Source organism: Mustelus asterias, chromosome 21, assembly GCF_964213995.1.
Source record: "Mustelus asterias chromosome 21, sMusAst1.hap1.1, whole genome shotgun sequence".
Classification (NCBI taxonomy): domain Eukaryota; kingdom Metazoa; phylum Chordata; class Chondrichthyes; order Carcharhiniformes; family Triakidae; genus Mustelus; species Mustelus asterias.
In genome coordinates, this window is record NC_135821.1 from 5536313 (window position 1) to 5560324 (window position 24012).

A 24012-nucleotide genomic window follows, 5' to 3' on the forward strand; every position below is an offset into this window, starting at 1 on the left:
ACGGTGGCACAGCGGTTAGCCCTGCTGCCTTTCAGTGCCAGGGTTTTGGGTTCGATTCCCAGCTTGGGTCACTGTCTGAGTAGAGTTTGCACATTCTCCCCGTGTCCGCGTGAGTTTCCTCCCATAGTCCAAAAATGTGTGGGTTAGGTGGATTGGCCATGCTAAATTGCCTCTTAATGTCAGGGGGATTAGCTAGGGTAAATGCATGGGGATAGAGCCTAGCTAGAATTGTGGTCAGTGCAGACTTGATGGGCCGAATGGCCTCCTCCTGCACTGTAGGATTCTAGGTTTCCTATCACTGATCCATACTGTCAAGATCCCTCAGAATCTTACATGTTCCAAATAGACCACCTCCCATTTCTCTAAACGCCAGAGAATACAACCCTGCATTTCATTTAATGTATGCTTACAACGCAAATAAGAATACTATCCTCTACACAGGGACTGCACCTCTTTATGAGCAGGTGGCACAGTGGGTTAGCCCTGCTGCCTCACAGCTCCAGGGACCTGGGTTTGATTCCCAGCTTGGGTCACTGTCTGCGTGGAGTCTGCACGTTCTCCCTGTGTCTGCGTGGGTTTCCTGCGGGTGCTCCGGTTTCCTCCCACAGTCCCAAAGATGTGCTGGTTAGGTTGAATGCCCCATGCTAAATTGCCCCTTAGTATCCCGAGATGATGTGGAGTTGCCGGCGTTGGACTAGGGTGGGTGCAGTAAGTAGTCTCACAGCACCAGGTTAAAGTCCAACAGGTTTATTTGGTAGCACGAGCTTTCGGAGCGTTGCCTCTGATGAAGGGGCGGCGCTCCGAAAGCTCGTGCTACCAAATAAACCTGTTGGACTTTAACCTGGTGTTGTGAGACTACTTACTATCCCGAGATGCATAGGTTAGATGGGATTAGCCATGCTAAATTGCCCTTTAGTGTCCCGGGATGCGTAGGTTAGAGGGATTAGCGGGGTAAATATGTGGGGTGCTGGGGCTAGGGCCTGGATGGGATTGTTGTCGGTACGGACCCAATGGGCTGAATGGCCTCCTCCTGCACTATAGTGTTTCCACGATTTCTATGATATGCACAGGGGTTATTTGCTAGAATGCATGCAAGGGCTGCTATATCGGTGGGCTAGTACACAGGAGGAAAGGTCGGCTGAATTCTAACGCTACTGCGATCCTGGAGCAGTGAGGTGTGGTCGTTCGAGGGCACCCCGTTGATCTCAGGGACAAGACAGCAGTGATGCTGCCACACAGGGTCACAAGCCAAGTAGCATTCTGTTCCCTGAATAACTTCCACCCCCACATTAACAAGCTGAATAATTTATTTTTCGAAAGGAGCTCTGGAACCCAGTGAGGGAGGAGGCTGGGGGCGGACGATGATAGGGAATCACGTGGCCAGCGCTGTTGTAATTTTTACAAGCTGTTGTATTTGCAGAGGAGGAGGGAGGGGGGTGGTGGAGAAAGAGAGAGAGAGAATTTCTGTACTGGATTCCTAGCAGACAAAAAAAAACGTACTCAGAACTGTTCAAACAATCAGTGCAATAGTTACCTACAATAGAGAGAGCATAATTCAAGAGTTTCACTCAAGAACAGTTTGCAACACCTTTGGCCTCATGATAGCCTACTTAAAAGCCAATTAATTACTGTTGAAAGCATACACAGCAAGATCCCACTAACAACAACAGAAACTAGAAGCAGGAGGAGGCCATTCGGCCCTTCGAGCCTGCTCCGCCATTCATTTTGATCATGGTTGATCATCAAATCCAATATCCTGATTCCCCCACTTCCTCACATATCCCTCGATCCCTTTAGCCCCAAGAGCTATATCCAATTCCTTCTTGAAATCACTCATCTACATTCTGTGGGAGTGAATTCCACACATTCACCACCCTCTGGGTGAAGAAATTTCTTCTCACCTCAGTCCGCTTATCCTCAAACTATGACGCCTAGTTCTGGACTCCCCCACCATTGGGAACATTCTTTCTGAATCTACCCTGTCTAATCCTGTTAGAATTTTGTAGGTTTCTATGAGATCCCCTCTCACTCTTCTAAACTCCAGTGAATATAATCCTAACCGACTTAGTCTCTCCTCATATGACAGACCTGCTATCCCAGGATTCAGCCTGGTAAACCTTCTCTGCACTCCCTCTATAGCAAGGACATCCTCCCTCAGATAAGGACAACAAAACTGCACACAATACTCCAGGTGTGGCCTCACCAACGCCCTATACAATTGCAGCAAAACATCCCTATCCCTATACTCATAGTCCTTCCAGCCTGTTCCGCCATTCATTATGATCATGGCTAATCATCGAATTCAATACCCTGATTCCCCTCTTCCCCCCCATAATCCCTTGATCCCTTTAGCCCCAAGAGCTAGATCTAACAAAGAATAACAAAGTAATAATAACCAGGTAATTTTTTTTTTTTAATTGGTTGAGGGATTAATTAATCTTCTCAACCTTGCCTGAGGTGTGACAACCCTCAGGTTAAATCACCACCAGTCAGCTCTCCCCCTCATAGGGGACTCCAAAGGTGTGCAGGTTAGGTTGATTGGCCATGATAAAATGCCCCATAGTGTTCCGGGATGCGTAGGTTAGAGGGATTAGCAGGATGGATATGTGGAGTTAGGGGAATAGGGCCTGGGTGGGATTGTTGTCAGTGCAGACTCGATGGGCTGAATGGCCTCCTTCGGCACTGTATAGTTTCTATGGAAGCTCGGCCTATGGTCATCTGGGACTATGGCGACTTTTACGCCCCATTGGCCGTCACACTGGAGAGAAGACCACTGTCTAAACTGGGACCATTTCATTGCTGGCATTAGATCCAATTGTTAATGTGACACTTCTTTCCCGAATAAAGGAGGGAAACTCGCTGAGTTTAGCTCTGATGTTAAATATTCATTTTTATGAACAGGAGCCATCATTCTCACCTACGACTAAATTCCAACACTGTCCCTCCTGAGGGTGAGAAGGTTGGTGGTGCAAGAATCACTCGAGGCGCTCAAACCTGCAATCTAAGCTGACGCCTCGGTGCTGAGGGAGCGCTGCACCTCCGGAGATGCTGTCTCTCAGAGGAAACGTCAAACTGAGACCCCCCCTGCCTCCCCCTGCCTCCCCCACCCCCATCTGTTGTATCAGGTGGATGTAAAAGATGTAAGAAGGAAGTTCAAAGATGTGCAGTTTGGGTGGATTGAACATGGTAAATGCACTGGGATTTGGGGGTGGGAGGGAGACTGGGTAAGATGTTCTGTCGGAGAGTCGGTGCAAATTCAATGGGCCGAATGGCCTCCTTCTGTACTGTAGGGATTCTATGAAGAGCTGGGGAGTTATCCCCTGGGGTCACAGCCAATCCTCCCCCCCGCCCCATCCCAACCACCAACATCTCCAGAAAGCAGATACTCTGGACAATTATAACATTGTTGTTTGTGGGATCTTGCTGTGCGTTTCCTCCATTGCGGCAGTGGCTATACACCTGGGATAGAATCATAGAATCCCTATAGTGCAGAAGAGGCCATTTGGTCCATTGAGCCTGCACTGAAACTCTGACAGAGTATATGCAACACTATATTCTGCACCCTCTTCTTTCCTTCCTCCTTATGTACTCTATGAACGGTATGCTTTGTCTGTATAGCACACAAGAAACAATACTTTTCACTGCATCCCAATACATGTGACAATAATAAATCAAATCAATTATCCCCCGCCACACCCCACAATGCCTGTAATCCCACACAATTCCCATGGCTCATCCACCAAATGTACATCATCTTTGGACACTAAGGAGCAATTTAGCATGGCCAATCCACCAAACCTGCACACCTTTGGACACTAAGGGGCAATTTGGCATGGCCAATCCACTTAACCTACACATCTTTGGACACTAAGGGGCAATTTAGCCTGGCCAATCCACCTAACCTACACATCTTTGGACACTAAGGGACAATTTAGCTTGGCCAATGGCCACCTAACCTGCACATCTTGAGACATTAAGGGGGCAATTTACCATGGTCATTCCACCTGACCTACACATCTTAGGACACTAAGGGGCAATTTATCATGGCCAATCCACATAAGCTGCACATCTTTGGGACACTAAGGGGCAACTTACCATGGCCAATGGCCACCTAACCTCCACATCTTGGGACGAGCGAGAACATTTACCCTCCTCGTCCCAACCTTCTCAGTTTTAAAGACCTCCATCAGCGCCCCCCCCCCCCCCCCCCACCACCACCGCCCCTCGTCCTGTATCATATTTTAACTCGGTCTGGAAATAAAAAAGGCTGATTAAACCCTCTGTCTGTGCCAGTCAGTGGTTGGCATTGCACTGGGGAGAGGGGGGGAGAGTTACAAAGTTGAATGGATGAGATGCCTAATTTCTTGGTGCAGTGGGGAGATGGTTGCAGTTTTCTCTCTCTCTCTCTCTCTGCATTACTGGTTTGTGGAGTGGGGTTCCTGCTACCTCTCGCTCAGTCCAGCAACAAAACTGCTGGCGCTGTGATAATTAATAGCCAGAATTGCTGCCACTGCTGAATTCCTGCCGCAACCTCCCGTTCTGCAACAGCGCAGTCCTGCCCCCTACCGACAAGCGGCCGAATTTAAATGCGTCTTTTTTTAAAGTCCCTTAAAACAATCTCCACATCTGCAATTGCAGATCTAGTTTGCTTTCCGTATTTTTTTCCTACCTCCATTTTACCCTTTCCCCATTCAGATTTTTGTTCTCTTGCCCCCTCCTTTTGTTTTTTTTTTGTTCATTCTTACCTCCCTACCTTCATTTTTTTTTACATCTAACTTTTAGTTCATAGAATCAGTCCCTCTTTACTCCACTCATATTTTAATTCGTCTCCTCGCCAAAGGGTGAAACTTGCAGTCCAATCTTAAACCAGTCGTGTCACTAATTGCCTACTGAATGAATGCACAGAACGAGTAAATCTTTTTCTTCTCTCTCTCTCGGTCTCACATTTTTCTCTGCCTATTCCTTATTTCGTCCATCCTCAGTCTTTCATCTCCATCCACTCTCCACCCACCCCCCCCCCCCTCCCCCTCCCCCCACACCCACCAAACCTACAGGACCCTACGGCACAGCAAAAGAGTAAGCGAGGGAGGGGGTGGACTCCAGTCCATTCACCATAAGCAAGGGAGAAGGGACACAAGTTTCTGGGAACAAGGGGGCTCTAAATCCAATTGAGTAAAATAAAAAACAGGAACACACATATACTTACAGAAATATACACAAAAACACATACAGACAGAGTAAGAGACACAGAAATACACACACAGAAGCAGGCATAAATACACAGAAAACACACAAATACACTGAAATTCATACATTAACAGAAGTACACACAAACACACACAAATACACACAGTAACACAGAGAAATGTATACAGTAACACACAGAAAAACACAAATACACAGTAACACACACACACACAGAAATACACAGTGACACATACACCGAGAAACACACACACAGGAGAAATACACACACAAACATACACAGAAATACACAGAGAAATACACAATAGCACACAAACACACATACAGAGAAATGCACACAGAAACATACACAGAAATACTCACACAGAGATACAGACACACACAGTAACACACACACAGATACAGACACACACAGTAACACACACACAGATACAGACACACACAGTAAATACAGACACACAGTAACACACACACAGATACAGACACACACAGTAAATACAGACACACACAGTAACACACACACAGTAAATACAGACACACAGTAAATACAGACACACACAGTAACACACACACAGTAAATACAGACACACACAGTAAATACAGACACACACAGTAACACACACACACAGATACAGACACACACAGTAAATACAGACACACACAGTAACACACACACACAGATACAGACACACACAGTAAATACAGACACACACAGTAAATACAGACACACACAGCAACTCACACAGAAAGACTCAGTGACATTACCCGGGCAGCTTTGGATGAATAGGGGTCCTCGAACAGAGCCCACACCTTGGGCTGGAGTTTCTTCCACCAGCCCAGTTTCCTGTTCGAGTCCTCCTGAAGACACAGTCTCTTGAGGTCTCCGTCCTCCTCGTCGTCGGGCTCCGGGGTCTCGAAGCTGTCCAGCGCCTCCTCGGCGTCCCGGTGCTGCCTGTAATTCATCCAGCAACATGCCTCCACGTCCGTCTCGTCAATGCCCCAAAAGGCCAACTCCTCCTCGAACAGAGGTCCACACACATCCGCCGGGCAGTGCAGCTTGCCCGTCCTGTAATAGTTCAAAACATAGGCAAAGACCGAGGGGTGCCGGTCAAAAAAGAACTCGTCCGTCTTGGGGTCGTAGTCAAAATTGCTAAAGGCATCTGGCTCAGTTAGCCAGGACAGCCTGGTCCCAGGTAATGTCTTGAGCGTACTCCTGTAAGTCTCATGCCTGATACCTCCAACATTGATGACAATCTTGTCGCTCTCTTCGTTCTTGCCCATATCTCCTTTTAAACATGACTTGGAAGGAGGTTTGTTCCCTGACTTTCTCCCGCGGAAAGACGACACGCAAACTGAACTTATCATATGGGAAAGATTTTTGCCTGGGTGACAGTTTTTTTTCTCTCTTCCAAAAGCACGTGTTCCCTCTTCGAATCAGGATGCAGATGGAGTCAGGTGGTCTTTGTCGTTGATTTTTATTTCTTTCCCCCCCCCCCCTCCTCCTCTCCACTTTCTCTCTCTTTCTCTTTCTCTCTCTTTCTCTCACTCACTCTGCTGAGATGAGATACTTGCGTTGAGCGAGAGAGAGAAAGAGAGAAGGGTTGTAATCCCAGGATCTCTCCAGCCAGAGGATTCAACCCTCTGCTTTGAGGGGGGAGAGAGAAAGTGTGAGAGAGAAAGAGAGAGAGAGAGAACGGTTGACTATCAAAATTAAAAGCGGTGATTTGGACGCCAGGGAGATTTAAAACAGAAGTTTGATGCGGATCTTCGTTGCGTCCTGTTGGAAAACCTGCAACGACAAGCAGGGGAAGAAGAAAGGTGAATTGGATTTCAAGTGAGGTCGTATTTGTAAGAAACATCATTTGTTACAAAAGTGGTGGGTGAATGGCCTTTCTGAATGAAACCCGGATTGGCTATTTATATAATTGTGTATGTGTGTGTGTGTGTGTGTGTATAAACTGTGTCACTAAACTGTGGCAGAGAGGAGATTGCAAAGATCTCCAAATCTTGAAGTCTCTCTAAGTAATTCATTGACATGTTTTCAGGGACTGGAGGTATGTGTGTGTGTGTGTGTGTAAACCGAATGTGTAACTAAAAAGGCAGAATGGAGATTGCGAAGGTCTCTAAGTAAGCAATTAATGTTATCAAGGACTGGAGGTGTGTGTGTGTTTGTATTAACTGAATATATCAATAAATTGTGACACGAGATTGGAAAGCTCTGCAAATCTAGAAGTCTCTAAGTAATTCATTGAAATGTTTTAGGGACTGGAGGTGTGTGTATGTATTAACCGAATGCATTACTAAATTGTGATAGATGGCAAAGATCTCCAAATCTAGAAGTCTCTAAGTAATTAATTGACATGTTTTTAGGGGCTGGAGGGGTGTTTGTGTGTGTGTGTAAACTGAATGTGCAACTAAAAAAGGAGCGAGGAGATTGCAAAGATCTCTAAGTAATTATTTGAAATGTTTTTTTAGGGGCTGGAGGTGTGTGTGTGTGTATTAACTGAATGCATTACTAAATTGTGATATGAGATTGCCAAGGTCTCCAAATCTTGAAGTCTCCAAGTAATTAATAGAAATGTTTTCTGGGACTGGGTGGATATATGTATGTGTGTGTGTGTTTTTGGATATAAACTGAATGTGCCGCTAAATTGTGATGGAAGCTTGCAAAGATCACCAAATCCTGAGTCTCCAAATAATGTAACTGACGTTTTTTTTTTGAGGGATTGGAGATAGAGTAAGGGGTTATTTTTGTCTCTCCCCTCCCCACCAGATATCATTCTTTTTTCTGTCCTTGCTATGTGTGTTATTTTTTTTGGTTGCATTTATGAAATAACCAAGCTGGAGGACTGGAAAGAAGAGTATTGCGGCTATCCTCGCGTCAGCCGTTAAAACCTGCAAACCCAGCAAAAAGGGACAGCATTGCAGCAATTTTTTTTTTTGAAATCGTCAAATGTTTTAATATTGTCTTAATTTCCAATCATTTAGCCTTGCCAATTTAGCATTACTAAGATGTATTGCGGCGTTTTGTGAAGAGTTGCGCATTATAGTTTAAAATACATGGGAATATGTCTTTTTTTTTTAAATATCCATTACCCGGGCCAGTAACATTTTTCTTACATCATTTTGAACTGATAGGAGCTAAAGATGTACAATTTTCTTATTGTCTTAATCAGCCAGAATTGTGGACCGATTTCATTGTAAAATAGGTTTGGTCCATTGAGTTTGGTACACGGAAAAGGGGATGCTGTGTTTTTTTTTGATGTGGAGATGCCGGCGTTGGACTGGGGTAAACACAATAAGAAGTTTAACAACACCAGGTTAAAGTCCAACCAAGGTTGGACTTTAACCTGGTGTTGTTAAACTTCTTACTGTGTTTTTTTTTTGACAGGTCATTCATTACAAGACACAATCTGGTCATTTTAAACAGGAACTGATGAGATTTTAGAATCTCTTCGAACTTGCCTTTCATATACCGGGGTGCTGATTTATTGGACTACAGAACATTCTCTGCCCCTTCATCAGGGAACAAGTTGGGGAATGTTTTTCTACACACTACACTCCTCCCCCCCCCCCCCCCCCCACCCACCACCACCTTCCCCCCCTCCAGCTACCCCCTTCAAATTAATTTTGAAACAGTTTTAGAAATGGTACCAACGCTTTCTCATTCACTGTCAGCGTCCCCCCTCCCCTGGAGTGAATATATGTTTGGAAGCGGCTGTGACATTTTTGTGTGTCTGTATGAGTGCGGGATGCTGTGTGGGTTGTGCCTGAATGTTGTGTGGTGAGTGTTAGGCGTGTGTATGCATCTGTGTGTACAAGTGTTGGTTGTGTACAAGTGCAACTAAGAACGAACGGAGGAGAGTTTTGGGTGCTGCGGTCGCTGATGTCTTTGCCGGCACATTAAGGTGCGACTCTGAGTGACTGTCAGTGAGTGGAACAGTTATTGTGTGTGTGTGTGGTATTCCTCTGTGTTTGCCTTTAGAGTGTGTATATCTGTGGTTGTATTTGTGTCTATATGTGAATCCATGTGCGTAAGTCTGTGAATGCATGTTTGGATATGTATATGTGTGTGTGCGACAGCGAGCATCTATTAGTGAGTGTCCGTGTCCCTTTCTATATCTTTGTATGTCAGCGAATGTGTGCAGTTGTTTCTGCATGTGTCTATCTGTACATGTGTTTGCACTTTTGTTCATATTACACAGTGACTGTCTCTGTGTATGTCAGCAGTGTGTGTACCTCCTGTGCATACATCTGTGTGCATGAATGTGTGTATCTGGATGTATATATCAGGGCATCTACATGTGCCTTTGTGTATATATTAGTGTATCTGTATTGCGTATATATGTGTGTACATATATTTATGTGTATATATTAGTTTCTTTATGAAAGTGTGTATCTGTGTGTGCTGTGTGTCAGGACATGTACATGTGTCTGTGTGTATATATTAGTGTATATCTCTGTATATATATGTATATATCTGTGTATATATATTAGTATATGTATGAATGTGTGTATTTGTGCGTGCTGTGTGTATATATCAGGGCACATACGTGTGTCTGTGTGTATATATTATTGTACATCTTTGTGTATATATATGTGGGTCGATGTATTTGAGTTTAGATATTAGTATCTGTATGAATGTGTGTATTTGTGTGTTGTGTGTATATATTTATGTATATATGTACGCATCTGCATGAATGTGTATGTGCCTGCATCTTCTGTGTGTGTATATACCAGGACAGGTATGTGTGCCTGTGTGTATATGTTAGTGTATATCTGTGTGTGTGTGTGTGTGTATTTTTATGTGTGTTTTTATATTTATGTGTTTGCATACACATGTGTGTATATACAATGTGGTTGTCTCTTTCTGCCTAGTTTCAGCTTAGGATCTGAATGGTGTCTCTCCATTTAGAAAGGTACGTTAAGCAAGAAATAACCAAATGTGTGTGCCTGGGAGATCACTGCATGTTGGGTGTCATCCGATCAGGTTTAACCTCTTGTACTTTGCAGATGGTGCTGTGGGAAGGCAGATCTACTGATTGGGAATCCTGTCGATGAACAGAGTGTTCAATTCTCAATAACACCTTGCTTTTGGAGGGTCGACCAGGCATCAAGACCACATCTGGTGAAGCTGAGCCAGAGGACCAGGATATCCAAACATAATTCAGTCTCCAGTTTAAAGCCTGCCCTTATTTTCCGCACCTTCAATTATAAATTCCTATGTCTATACTGATCATGGAAACGGCACCTCTGGTGGTGGGAGGGTGTGACTACATAGGGCTGTTTGATTATAAATGAAGAGACGTGAATTTACAGTAGAATTTAGCAGCGTGGCTGATATACAATGCTGTGGTGCTGCACACACCTGGAATTGAGAGCAAGTGTGATCTGCAGTTTAAGCAGAGCTAAAGCCTGGAGAAAATGTGAACTAGAGTTCTAATCCAGTCTGTATTTTAAATGCATACATTCTGAGCTTTTCTATCTATCTGTCTGTCTGTCTATCCCTCTATCTCTCTATCTCCCTCTCTGCAGAGACTGCAGTTACAGTCTCTATCTCTCTATCCATCTATTTATCTATCTCTATCCATCTATCTCTAAATGTTTCTCACTCTGTCTCTCGCTCTATCTGTCTGCCTGTGTGTCTATCTGTCTACATATCTATCCATGTATCTGTCTGTCTATCCACCTGACAATCTGTCTGCCTATATTTCTGTGTATATATCTATCTGTCTGTCTGTCCATCTGTCTGCCTATCTGTCTACGTATCTATCTATCCATCTTTCTGTCTACCTATGTCTGTCTTTGTGTCTATCTATCTACCTATGTGTCTATGTATCTATCTGTCTGTCTGCCCATCTGTTTGTCTGTCTACATATCTATCTATCTGTCTGCCTATGTCTGTCTTTGTGTCTATGTATCTATCTGTTTGTCTGCCCATCTGTCTGCTTATTGATCTGTCTGTCTGCCTATCAGTCTCTCTATCTATCTATTTGTTTGCCTGTCTGGCTCTCTGTCTATCTCTATTTCTTTCTATATTGCTATAACTCCCTATGTCCATATTTATAACAGAATGCTATGTAAACTCATCACGCTGCAGTTACACCCTCCCATCAATGGTGGTGCTGTGAAGGGAGGGTGTAATAGTTTGACAAGTTTAGGCAGTTTCCATGAAAAAGATTGACATAGGAACTTGTAATGGAAAGTTGACAGGAACCAGAAGATAGTTGAAGATGTTATGGATATATGCAGGAACAATAACTAAAACAAATCTTGCTCAATCATACTTTAAGTCCTGAATGCAGAGTTGATTGTTAATTATGCTGTATCGATTCTAAAGAAAGAGTGGGATCAAGAATATAATGGGTATTATCTGGGAATTTAAAGACCCAAAATGCCTCTATAAAGTTTGCTCTTGTGGTTTATTTCAATCCCTCCTTGAGATTAATCCTTTGTAGGAATTCCTAACATTTCATGCACCGATATCAAATGTGTTGAGTCAGAGATTATTCTACATATAAAATACCACCAGCTCCAGAGCGAGACGAAGAGAAAGAGATTTACCGATACAAAGGAGGAAGGATAAAGACCAATGGCCAGAACAAGAGGAGGACAGACAAATAGGCAGACATGGGGAACAGAAAGACACCCCCACCCCCCCCACACATAGAATTATAGAATCCCTACAGTGCAGAAGGAGGCCATTCAGCCCATCGAGTCTGCACCGACCACAATCCCACCCAGGCCCTATTCCCGTAACCCCACATATTTACCCTGCTGATCCCCTTGACACTAGGGTCAATTTAGCTTGGCCAATCAACCTAACCAGCACATCTTTGGACTGTGGGAGGAAACCAGAGCATCTGGAAGAATGCAGATTCACGCAGAAACATTTGGATGGCATGGTGGCACAGTGGTTGGTGCTGCTGCCTCACAGCGCCAGGGACTCGGATTCGATTCCGGCCTCGGGTGACTGTATGTTTGACGTTTGCACGTTCTTCCCAGTGTCTGCGTGGGTTTCCCCCGGGTGCTCCGGTTTCCTCCCACAGTACAGAGACGTGCAGGTTAGATGGATTGGCCATGCTCAATTGCCCCTTACTGTCAGGTGATTAGCAGGGTAAATACGTGGGGCTACGGGGATAGGATCTGGGTGGAATTAGTGTCGGTGCAGTCTTGATGGGCTGAATGGCCTCCTTCTGCGATGTAGGGATCCTATGATTCTGTATGATTCTATGGGTGGCACAGTGGTTAACGCTGCTGCCTCACAACACCAGGGACCCGGGTTCAATTCTGGCCTCAGGTGACTGTGTGGAGTTGGCCCGTTCTCCCCGTGTCTGCCATTGGTCTTTATCCTTCCTCCTTTGTATCGGCAGGGTAAATACGTGGGGTTACGTGGATAAGCCCTGGATGGGATTGGTGTCAGTGCAGCCTCGATGGGCCGAACGGCCTCCTGCACTGTGGGGAGTCTGTGGGGACATGTGTAGAGTTTGCACATTCTCCGCATGTCTGCATGGGTTTCATCCGGGTGCTCCGGTTTCCTCCCACACTCCAGGTGTGGATTAGGTGAATTGGCCATGCTGAATTGCCCCCTAGTGTCAGGGTACTAGCAGGGTAAATACATTGGGTTATGGGGTTAGGGTTTGGGTGAGATTGATGTTGGTGCAAGATCAATTGGCCAAATGACCCCTTTCTGCACTTTAAGGGCAACATGGTGGCACAGTGGTTAGCGCTGCTGCCTCACAGCACCAGGGACCCAGGTTCACTGTCTGTGCGGAGTCTGCATGTTCTCCCCATGTGTCTGCCTGGGTTTCCTCCGGGTGCTCCGGTTTCCTCCCACAGTCCAAAGAGGGGCAAGTTAGATGCATTGGCCACACTAAATTGCCCCTTAGTATCCAAAGATGTGTAGGTTAGATAGATTGGCCATCCTAAATTGTCCTTTAGTGTCCAAAGATGTGCAGGATAGGTCGATTGGCCATGCTAAATTGCCCCTTAATATCCAAAGATGTGCAGGTTCGGTGGATTGGCCATGATAAATTGCCCCTTAGTGTCCAAAGATGTGCAGGATAGGTAGATTGGCCATGCTAAATTGCCCCTTAATATCCAAAGATGTGCAGGTTCGGTGGATTGGCCATGCTAAATTGCCCCTTAGTGTCCAAAGATGTGCAGGTTAGGTGGATTGGCCATGCTAAATTGCCCCTTAAGATCCAAAGATGTGCAGGTTCGGTGGATTGGCCATGCTAAATTGCCCCTTAGTGTCCAACGATATGTGGGTTAGGTGGATTGACCATGCTAAATTGCCCCTTAGTGTCCAACGATATGTGGGTTAGGTGGATTGACCATGCTAAATTGCCCCTTAGTGTCCAACGATATGTGGGTTAGGTGGATTGACCATACTAAATTGCCCCTTAGTGTTCAAAGATGTGCGGGTTAGGTGGATTGGCCATGCTAAATTGCCCCTTAGTGTCAGGGGGATTGGCAGGGTAAATACATGGGGTTATGGGATAGGGCCTGGGGTGGGATCAGTGTTGGTGCAGACTTGATGGACTGAATGGCCTCCTCCTGCACCGTAGGGAATCTCTCTGTACTGGAAACTGTAGTTACACCCCTCAGTAACGGCAGCGCTGTCCCCCACCCTCTGAAAGAGAGGGGTGCAGAGAGAGAGAGAGAGGGGATAGGTAAAATCAGGCAGACACTGGGGGAAGTGGGGAGGTAGGTGGACTGGGAGGGGGGAGAGGGGTAGGTGGACTGGGATGGGGGAGGGGGTAGGTGGACTGGGGGGGTAGGTGGACTGGGAGGGGGAGGGGGAGGGGGTAGGTGGTCTGGGAGGGGGAGGGAGGCAGGTGACTGGGAGGGGGGAGGAGGGTGGACTGGGAGGGAGGGGGTAGGAAGACTGAGGGGAAAGGTGGACTGGGAGGGGGTAAGTGGACTGGGAGGGATGGGGGTAGGTGTACTGGGAGGAGAGGTAGGTGGACTGGGAGGGGGGTAGGTGTACTGTGGGGGGTTGGTGTACTGGGGGGGGTAGGTGGACTGGGGGTGGTAGGTGGACTGGGAGGGGGATAGGTGTACTGGGGGGGTAGGTGGACTGCAAGGGGGTAGGTATACCGGGAGTAGGGGGATTGGGAGGAGGTAGGTATACTGGGGGGGAACGTGGACTGCGAGGGGGGGGTAGGTGGACTGGGATGGAGGGGGATTGGTGGACTAGGAGGGGGAGGGGGTGGAATGGGAGGGGGGAGGGGGTGGACTGGGAGGAGGAGAGGGGTGGACTGGGAGGGGGGAGGGGGGAGGGGGGTGGACTGGGAGGGGGGAGGGGGTGGACTGGGAGGGGGGAGGGGGGTAGTCTGGAAGGGGTTGGGGGTGGACTGGGAGGGTGGAGGGGGGTGGACTGGGAGGGGGGTGGTCTGGAAGGGGTTGGGGGGTGGACTGGGAGGGGGAGGGGGCATGGACTGGGAGGGGGAGGGGGCATGGACTGGGAGGGAGGGGGGTAGGTGGACTGAGAGGGAGGGAGTAGGTGGACTGGGAGGGAGGGGGGTAGGTGGACTGAGAGGGAGGGGGTAGGTGGACTGGGAGGGAGGGGGGTAGGTGGACTGAGAGGGAGGGGGTAGGTGGACTGGGAGGGAGGGGGGTAGGTGGACTGGGAGGAGGAGGAGGGCGGTGGACTGGGAGGAGGAACAGGGAGGGTATGTGGACAGGCAGAGGGGGTAAAATGAGAGCAGAAGCAGTCAGCCAGACAAACCTAGCGGCAGCAATATCACCAGGCAACATCCATCGCCCAGCGTGGGGCTCCTGTTTTCAAATACAGCGCCTATGAATGTTGCAACATTTTGTTTTTTGGGACTGAGCGGGGGGCGGGGGGTGAGGAATACAGACGGTCACGTTAACAGAGAGGGGGGGGGGGGAGGGTCTGCAGACGGTGCATTTGCAAACACTGAACCGCCTGCAAAATAAAAAATACATTTACAGAATTAAAAAAAAGATACAGGATCCGTGGCAGCAATTCTCAAAGCCACAGCAAGACACTTGAAATAAAGCGACTGGGAAATCAGTTAGCCTCTCTGGGTACACTGTCTCCAACAACACAACATCTAATTCAATTTCCCCAAATGTATAAAAAGGAGGTTGTGGGGGGGGGGGGGGGGGGGCAGCAGGGAGGAGAGAGGGAGGAGTGGAAGGGGTGGGGGGGGGGGGTGTTGAAATTTCCTGCTTATAATCTTGAGAAAGGAAATTAAGATGTAGGTAGCATCCGATCGATGGGTAGAAACAAGAACGCAGGGAACATCAATGGACCAGATACTCCCTAAGTAAACATGCCCAGTGACAGGGGCAAAAGAAAACCACCCCCTCCCCCCCAGTTTTATATATATACATATGTTTTATTTTAAGATCATTTTACTTTCCTTTATTTATGGGGGGGTGGAATTCACTTCCAATCACAAAATCCCTCATTTCCAAATTTTAAAAATGTCACATATATATGTACACACACAAAAAAGGATCTTCAATATGTATGTATTTGGAAAATAAATAAAACACCGAGGAAGGTACTCACTCAGATTTGCAGGAATGCAGCCCAAATAATGTTGCTCCTTTGGTCTGTTGCAATCGTCTGCTTCACTGGAAAGTGGCAAAAAAAAAGATTTTCCTCGCTGTCTGGCTTCTCTCTCTCTTTCTCTCTCTCTTACACACACACACACTCTCTCTCTCTCTCTCTCACTCTACCTCTCTCTCACACACACGCACACTCTCACTGACACATCACTGGCATGGAAAGCTGCAAACCCTCCTTGCATCTGACATTCACACATTTGCCCTTGAACCCTTGCTATTGTTTTTTTCAAAATAAAAGAGATTTTATATATATATTTATATAGACAGAGAGAGAGAGAGAGAGAGCGATTCACCCCCCACACGCGCACACACACAAACACACGCTCAAATATACTTTCCTCCTCCCGTCTCTAGCTCCCAGAAAGGGGCACTGGAGATGAAGCTTACTGGTAATTGAAGTCTACTAGGCTGCTGTCAGATACTGGGAGCAGCTACTGAGTTCTGCTAATTCTGCGGCAAGAGTTGCTCATGACGTAAGTCAGCCGCTGTTACCAATTTTATGGATGAGATTTCTGCTCCAGACAAGAGTTGCCTAGTTTTATCAGTCGAGCAGCCCTCCCTCTTCCTGGTAGGGTAGGCAACTGCAGACTAGGAGGCACGCTCCCTCCCTCCCCCCTCTTTTTTTTCCATGTTGTGTATTTAACTCATTCTGCACAGTGCAGTGAAGATGCTACCTGGACTTGGATGGTTTTGAGTTATAAGGAGAGGCTGGATAGACTGGGACTTTCCCCCCACACCCCTCCCGGAGCGTAGGAGAATTAGGGGGTAATCTTTATTATATTCATTCGTGGGACATGGGCGTCACTGGCTGGGCCAGCATTTATTGCCCATCCCTAGTTGCCCGAGGGCAATTGACAGTCAACCACATTGCTGTGGCTCTGGAGTCACATGTAGGTCAGACCAAGTAATGACGGCAGATTTCCTTCCCTTCAGAGTGAACCAGATGGGTTTTTTCCAACAATTGACAATGGTTTCATGGTCATCAGTAGATTCTTAATTCCAGATATTTTTTATTTGTTCGTGGGATATGGGCGTCGCTGGCTGGGCCAGCATTTATTGCCCATCCCTAGTTGCCCGAGGGTAGTTGAGAGTCAACCACCGCTGTGGCTCTGGAGTCACATGTAGGTCAGACCGGGTAAGGACGGCAGATTTCCTTCCCTATATATTGAACCAGATGGGTTTTTCCAACAATCGACAATGGTTTCATAGTCATCAGTAGATATTTTTTATTGAATTGTGTGGAGTTTGCACATTCTCCTCGTGTCTGCGTGGGTTTCCTCCGGGTGCTCCGGTTTCCTCCCACAGTCCAAAGATGTGCGGGTTAGGTTGATTGGCCAGGTTAAAGATTGCCCCTTAGAGTCCTTGAGATGTGTAGGTTAGAGGGATTAGCGGGTAAATATGTGGGGGTAGGGCCTGGGTGGGATTGTGGTCGGTGCAGACTCGATGGGCCGAATGGCCTCCTTCTACACTGTAGGGTTTCTATGATTTCTATGAATTCAAATTCCACTATCTGCCATGGCGGGATTCGAACCCAGGTCCCCAGAACATTAGCTGAGTTTCTGCATTAATAGTCTAACGATAATACCACTAGGCCATCGTCTCCACTTATAGAGATCTAGAAAAAAATGAGGGGCATAGATCAGCTAGATAGTCAACATCTTTTTCCCAAAGGTAGGGGAGTCTAAAACTAGAGGGCATAAGTTTAAAATGAGAGGGGAGAGATACAAAAGGGTCCAGAGGGGCAATTTTTTCACACAGAGGGTGGAGAGTGTCTGGAACGAGCTGCCAGAGGCAGTAGTAGAGGCGGGTACAATTTTTTCTTTTAAAAAGCATTTAGATAGTTACGTGGGTAAGATGGATATAGAGAGATATAGGCCAAATGCGGGCAATTGGGACTAGCTTAGTGGTTAAGAAAAAAAGGCGGCATGGACAAGTTGGGCCGAAGGGCCTGTTTCCATGCTGTAAACCTCTATGACAATGTCCAACTCATTCAGATGGGGTTTTTTTTTATTCAACCAATTCTGTACCTGATTTACAGAGATGTGCAGTTCTGGTCGCCACATTATAGGAAAGATGTGATTGCACTGGAGGGGATGCAGAGGACATTCACCAGGATGCTGCCTGGGATGGAGTGTTTAAGTTATGAGGAGAGATTGAACAGGCTTGGGTTGTTTTCATTGGAGCAGAGAAGACTGAGGGGCGACCTGATCGAGGTGTACAGGATTATGATGGACACGGACAGAGTGGATAGGGAACAGCTGTTCCCCTTAGTTGAAGGGTCAGTCACGAGGGGACAAAGGTTCAAGGTGAGGGGCAAGAGGCTCAGGAGGGGATATGAGGAAAAACTTTTCAACCCAGAGGGAGGTGGTGAGGGTCTGGAATGCGCTGCCTGGGAAGGTGGTGGGGGCGGGATGCCTCACATCCTTTAAAAAGTGACCTGGATGAGCACTTGGCACATCATAATATTCAGGGCTATGGGCCAATGGTTGGCAGATGGGATTAGGTGAGAGGTCAGGTGTTTCTAATGTGTCGGTGCAGACTCGATGGGCCAAAGGGCCTCTTCTGCATTGTATGATTCTATGAGAGGGAAAGAGGGGGGGGGGGGAATAGGGCTTCATTGAGACTCCCGGTTGCTCTATTCATTTGTGGGACATGGGCGTCGCTGGCTGGCCAACATTTATTGCCCATCCCTAGTTGCCCTTGAGAAGGTGGTGGTGAGCTGCCTTCTTGAATCGCTGCTGTCCATGTTCTGTGGGTTGACCCACAATGCCGGTAGGGAAGAAATTCCAGGATTTTGACCCAGCGACTGCAAAGGAACCGCCGATATATTTTCAAGTCAGGATGATGAGTGGCTTGGAGGGGAACTTGCAGGTGATGGTGTTCCCATGTATCTGCTGCCCTTGTCCTTCTGGATGGAAGTGGTCGTGGATTTGGAAGGTGCTGTCTAAGGATCTTTGGTGAATTGCTGCAGTGTATCTTGTAGATGGTACACACTGCTGCTACTAAGCGTCGGTGGTGGAAGGAATGGATGTTTGTGGATGTGGTGCCAATCAAGTGGGCTGCTTTGTCCTGGATGGTATCGAGCTTCTTGAGTGTTGGAGCTGCACCCATCGGTCTAAGGGGTCTGACAAACATGGCGATAGGGAGGAGAGGGAGGGAAGGAGGGTTTAATTTTAGTTTTATTCATTCATGGGACATGGGCATCGCTGGCTGGGCCAACATTTATTGCCCATTCCTAGTTGCCCCTTGGAGGGCAGTTGAGAGTCAACCACATTGCTGTAGTTCTAGAGTGGTCTTGTACTCGCTGGAGTTTAGAAGGATGAGGGGGGATCTGATCGAGGGATATAAAATTTTAAAAGGGATTGATAAAGTAAATGTAGACCAAATGTTTCCCCTTGTGGGGCAATCTGGAACAAGAGGTCACAGGTATAGGTTGAGAGGCGGTAGATTTAAAACTGAGATGAGGAGGAACTACTTCTCGCAGAGGGTGGTGAATTTGTGGAACTTGCTGCCCCAAAGCGCGGTGGAGTCTGAATCATTGAATGGTTTCAAGAGGGAGATAGATATATTTCTAATAAATAAAAAGGGATAAGGGGACATGGGGGGAGGTGGATTTGAGACCAGGGAGAGATCAGCCAGGATCTGATTGAATGGGGGAGCAGGCTCGAAGGGCTGAATTTGCCAACTTCTGCTCCTAATTCCTATGAGTCTCATGTAGGCCAGACCAGGTAAGGATGGCAGATTTCCTTTCCTAAAGGACATTTAGTGAACCAGATGGGTTTTTCTAACAATTGACAATGGTTTCATGGTCATCAGTAGATTCTTAATTCCAGATTTTTTTATTGAATTCAAATTCCACCATCTGCCATGGTGGGATTTGAACCCGGGACCCCAGAACATTAGCTGAGTTTCTGGATTAATAATCTAGTGATAATACCACTAGGCTATCGCCTCCCCTTTAGGGTCCACCTGGGGCTTCACTGAGGGGTCTGATAAATGTGGTGACAGGAAGGAGAGGAGGGGAAGGGTTTAAGTGGGCTGGTTTTAAAATTAAGGGGCGGCATGGTGGCACAGTGGTTAGCACTGCTGCCCCACAGCGTCAGGGACCCAGGTTCGATTCCCGGCTTGGGTCACTGTCTGTGTGGAGTTTGCACGTTCTCCCCGTGTCTGCGTGGGTTTCCTCCGGGTGCTCCAGTTTCCTCCCACACTTCAAAAATGTGCGGGTTGGGTGGATTGGCCATGGTAAATTGACCCTTAGTGTCAGGGGGACTAACTAGGGTAAATGTATGGGGTTATGGGGATAGGGCCTGGGTGGATTGTGCTCAGAACAGACTTGATGGGCCAAATGGCTGTTTCTGCACTGTAGGATTCTATGATATATTAAAATTAATTCAACCAGGGTCAATAATTTAAAAGAAAAGATGGATGTATCCATTCAAACTGACTGTCACAACCACTCAAGGTGATCCTTTGTAGATTCATTGCCCCTTTGCTTTCACACAGTGCTGGGTAATCACTGCCAACCAGGCTCTGAGAACTGGTCATGGTTAATCCCACTTGCAGACTCTGAGGGAGATTATTAGGTCTGCCCACTCCTCAGTCCAATCAATAACACCCCCCAACCCCCCTCCCCACAAACTACCGCCACCCACTTCGCCCACCCCCCAATGCCCACACCCTGTAAATCTAGGGTGGGATCAAACCGTGATGCCTGCCATAGTTGAATTGCCTGCTGGAGAGAGACGCCCCAAGGATGGGGTCTTGAAGAGGAGTCAGTGTATTGTCGCCGGTTTAGTAATTCGGAGACCCCGGGCGAGATCTGGGGACCCAGGTTCAAATCCCACCATGGCAAATGGTGAAATTTACATTCAATTAATATCTAGGGCAGCACGGTGGCACAGAGGTTAGCACTGCTGCCTCACGGCGCCACGGACCTGGGTTCAATTCCAGCCTTGGGTGACTGTCTGTGTGGAGTTTGCACGTTCTCCCCATGTCTGTGTGGGTTTCCTCCGGGTGCTCTGGTTTCCTCCTACACTCCAAAGATGTGCGGGTTAGGTGGATTGGCCATGCTAAATTGCCCTTTAGTGTCCAAAGATGTATAGGTAGAGGAATTAGCGGGATAAATGTGTGGGGTTAAGAGAATGGGGCGGGGTTTGGGCCTGGATAGGATGCTCTGTCTGAGAGTCAGTGCAGACTTGATGGGCCGAATGGCTTCCTTCTGCACTGTAGGGTTTTGCAATCCTATGGCATGTTGTCCAATGGAAGTGGTTGTCAATGAGATTTCACCCCTGCCCTGATGAAGATGAAGGGGAAAAGGGAAATTAAATTGTGAGTATAATTTAACTGACCTGGATGATACATAACCTTTTTCTGTCTTACATAATATTTCCAACACATGGAGGAACGCAGCAGTGAGTGCCTCTGTCCAGCCTCTGATTGATACATAGCAATAACCACCGCAGAGGGAGAACCCAATCCCTTCCTGAAGGCATGGAACAGGGCGAGGAATTATGATGCCAACTCCACATCCCAGGTCAAGTTCAGGAGAAGAAGGAGTGGGGGGAGTGATGGAACAGAGATGAGAAGCCCATCCGAAGAATGTGGGAGAAGCCAAAAGTGGCCTGCAGACAGGAGTAGGCCCCCCTCTCGAGCCCATTCAGCCAGACTATTTATTCTTTCATGGGGACGTCACTGGCTGGGCCAACATTTGTTGCCCATCCCTAATTGTCCCTTGAACTGAGTGCCTTGCTTGGCCACTTAGGAACACTGTGCACGTGGCACAGTGGTTAGCGCTGCTGCCTCACAGCACCAGGGACCCGGGTTCAATTCCAGCCTCGGGTCACTGTCTATGTGGAGTTTACACGTTCTCCCCGTGTCTGCGTGGGTTTCCCCTGGGTGCTCCGGTTTCCTCCCACAGTCCAAAGATGTGCGGGTTAGGTGGATTGACCATGCTAAATTGCCCCTTAGTATCAGAGGGATTCGCAGGGTAAATACGTGAGATTATAGAGGTAGGGCTTGGGTGGAATTGTCGTTGGTGCAGACTCGATTGGCCAAATGGCCTCCTTCTGCACTGCAGGGATTCTATGGATTCTAACAGAGGAATTGGGAGCAGAAGTCGGCAAATTCAGTCCTTCGAGCCTGCTCCGCCATTCAATCAGATCATGGCTGATCTCTCCCTGGTCTCAAATCCACCTCCCCACCTGTTCCCCTTATCCCTTTTTTTAATTAGAAATATATCTATCTCCTTCTTGAAACCATTCAATGATTCAGCCTCCACCGCGCTTTGGGGCAGCGAGTTCCACAAATTCACCACCCTCTGCGAGAAGTAGTTCCTCCTCATCTCAGTTTCAAATCTACCGCCTCTCAACCTATACCTGTGGCCTCTTGTTCCAGATTGCCCCACAAGGGGAAACATTTGGTCGACATTTACTTTATCAATCCCTTTTAGTATTTTATATCCCTCGATCAGATCCCCTCTCGTCCTTCTAAACTCCAGCGAGTACAAACCCAAACTGATTAATCTCTCCTCAACCCTTTCATTCCCGGAATCAATCTGATGAACCTCCTCTGAACTGCCTCCAATGCCACCGCATCCTTCCTCAAATAAGGAGACCAAAACTGGACACAATACTCCAGATGTGGTCTCACCAACACCCTATACAATTGCAACAACACTTCTCTACTTTTATACTCCAGTCCCTTTGCGATAAATACCAACATCTCATTTGCCTTTTTTATTACAGGCTGCACCTGCATACCGACTTTCTGTGGTTCATGAACAAAGACACCCAGATCCCTCTGCCTGGACGCATTTTGAATCTGCTTTGCAGAGGGGCAGTTAAGAGTCAACCACATTGCTGCGAGTCTGGAGTCACATATAGGCCAGACTGGGTAACTGCAGCAGATTTCCTTCCCTCAAGGGGGCATCAGTGAACCAGATGGGTTTTTACAACAAACACTGATATTTTTATGGTCACTATAACGGAGACTAGCTTTCATATCAAGATTTATCAGTTGGATTTGATTGCCATGGCGGGATTTGAACTCATGCCCCCAGAGCATTAGCCTGGCTCTCTGGATTACTAGTCCAGTGAAAATACCACTGCACCACCAATCCCTCCTGCTGACGTGTTGACTAGCTGGGATCAATTTCCTGTCTCTCTGACGGAGCAGTGTTCCCCGGGGAAATTGATAAGAGGACTTCTCCTCTTTCTGATGTGGAGTGTGTCAAGTTTGGTTCGAGTGGGTCCAGTCCTTGCCCCTGAAGAACGTTGGGATTTGGGGAACGTCGCTATCCAATCTCACCCATCCTTGGCCAACATCTTCCGTTTCACATTTTTATCTGCACTCTCTCCTTTCCTTCTCTATGAATGGTATGCTTTGTCTGTATAGCACGCAAGAAACAATACTTTTCACTGTATACCAATACATCTGACAATAATACCAGCCTCCCAACCATTGACTCTGTCTACACTTCCCGCTGCCTCGGCAAAGCAGCCAGCATAATTAAGGACCCCACGCACCCCAGATATTCTCTCTTCCACCTTCTTCCGTCGGGAAAAAATACAAAAGTCTGAGGTCACGTACCAACCGACTCAAGAACAGCTTCTTCCCTGCTGCTGTCAGACTTTTGAATGGACCTACCTTGCATTAAGTTGATCTTCCTCTACACCCTAACTATGACTGTAACGCTACATTCTGCACTCTCATTTCCTTCTCGATGAATGGTATGCTTTGTCTGTATAGCGCACAAGAAACAATACTTTGCACTGTATGTTAATACATGCGACAATAATAAATCAAATCAAATCAATTCAATACTCAATGAACAGTATGCTTTGTCTGTATAGCGTGCAAGAAACAATACTTTTCACTGTATATCAATAGATATGACAGTAATAAATCAAATCAAATCAAATAAAAAATGTATTTATTTATTCGGGGGACATGGGCATCGCTGGCTGGCCAGCTATTATTGCCCATCCCTAGTTGCCCTTGGAGGGCAGTTGAGAGTCAACCACATTGCCGTGGCTTTGGAGTCACTTTCTAACAGGTGTCACCAGCTGGATCGGGGCAAGAGCTCTGGCTGATTTCTCAGTTATCATTGCAAAATAATATTGATTGGGGCTACTTTTCCGCCTTCTCTGTTCCGAGGCACTGAGGGGCAGTTTCAATCCCTGAGCCCCGCCCCACCCACAGAGC

The 24012-nt window shown here is 47.1% G+C and overlaps 1 protein-coding gene across 7 annotated transcripts in view; it reads right to left on the reverse strand.

The window, feature by feature from the left end:
• The window catches only part of LOC144509053 (voltage-gated potassium channel KCNC1-like), a 67333-nt gene extending 60763 nt beyond the window's left edge, over window positions 1–6570 (reverse strand). For all 7 annotated transcript variants that reach the window (XM_078237344.1, XM_078237347.1, XM_078237340.1 and 4 more), the window contains exon 1: window positions 5971–6570. In XM_078237344.1, coding sequence (XP_078093470.1) covers window positions 5971–6570 — 600 coding nt within the window. The remainder of the gene's footprint in view (window positions 1–5970) is intronic.
• Window positions 6571–24012: the final 17442 nt, after the last annotated feature.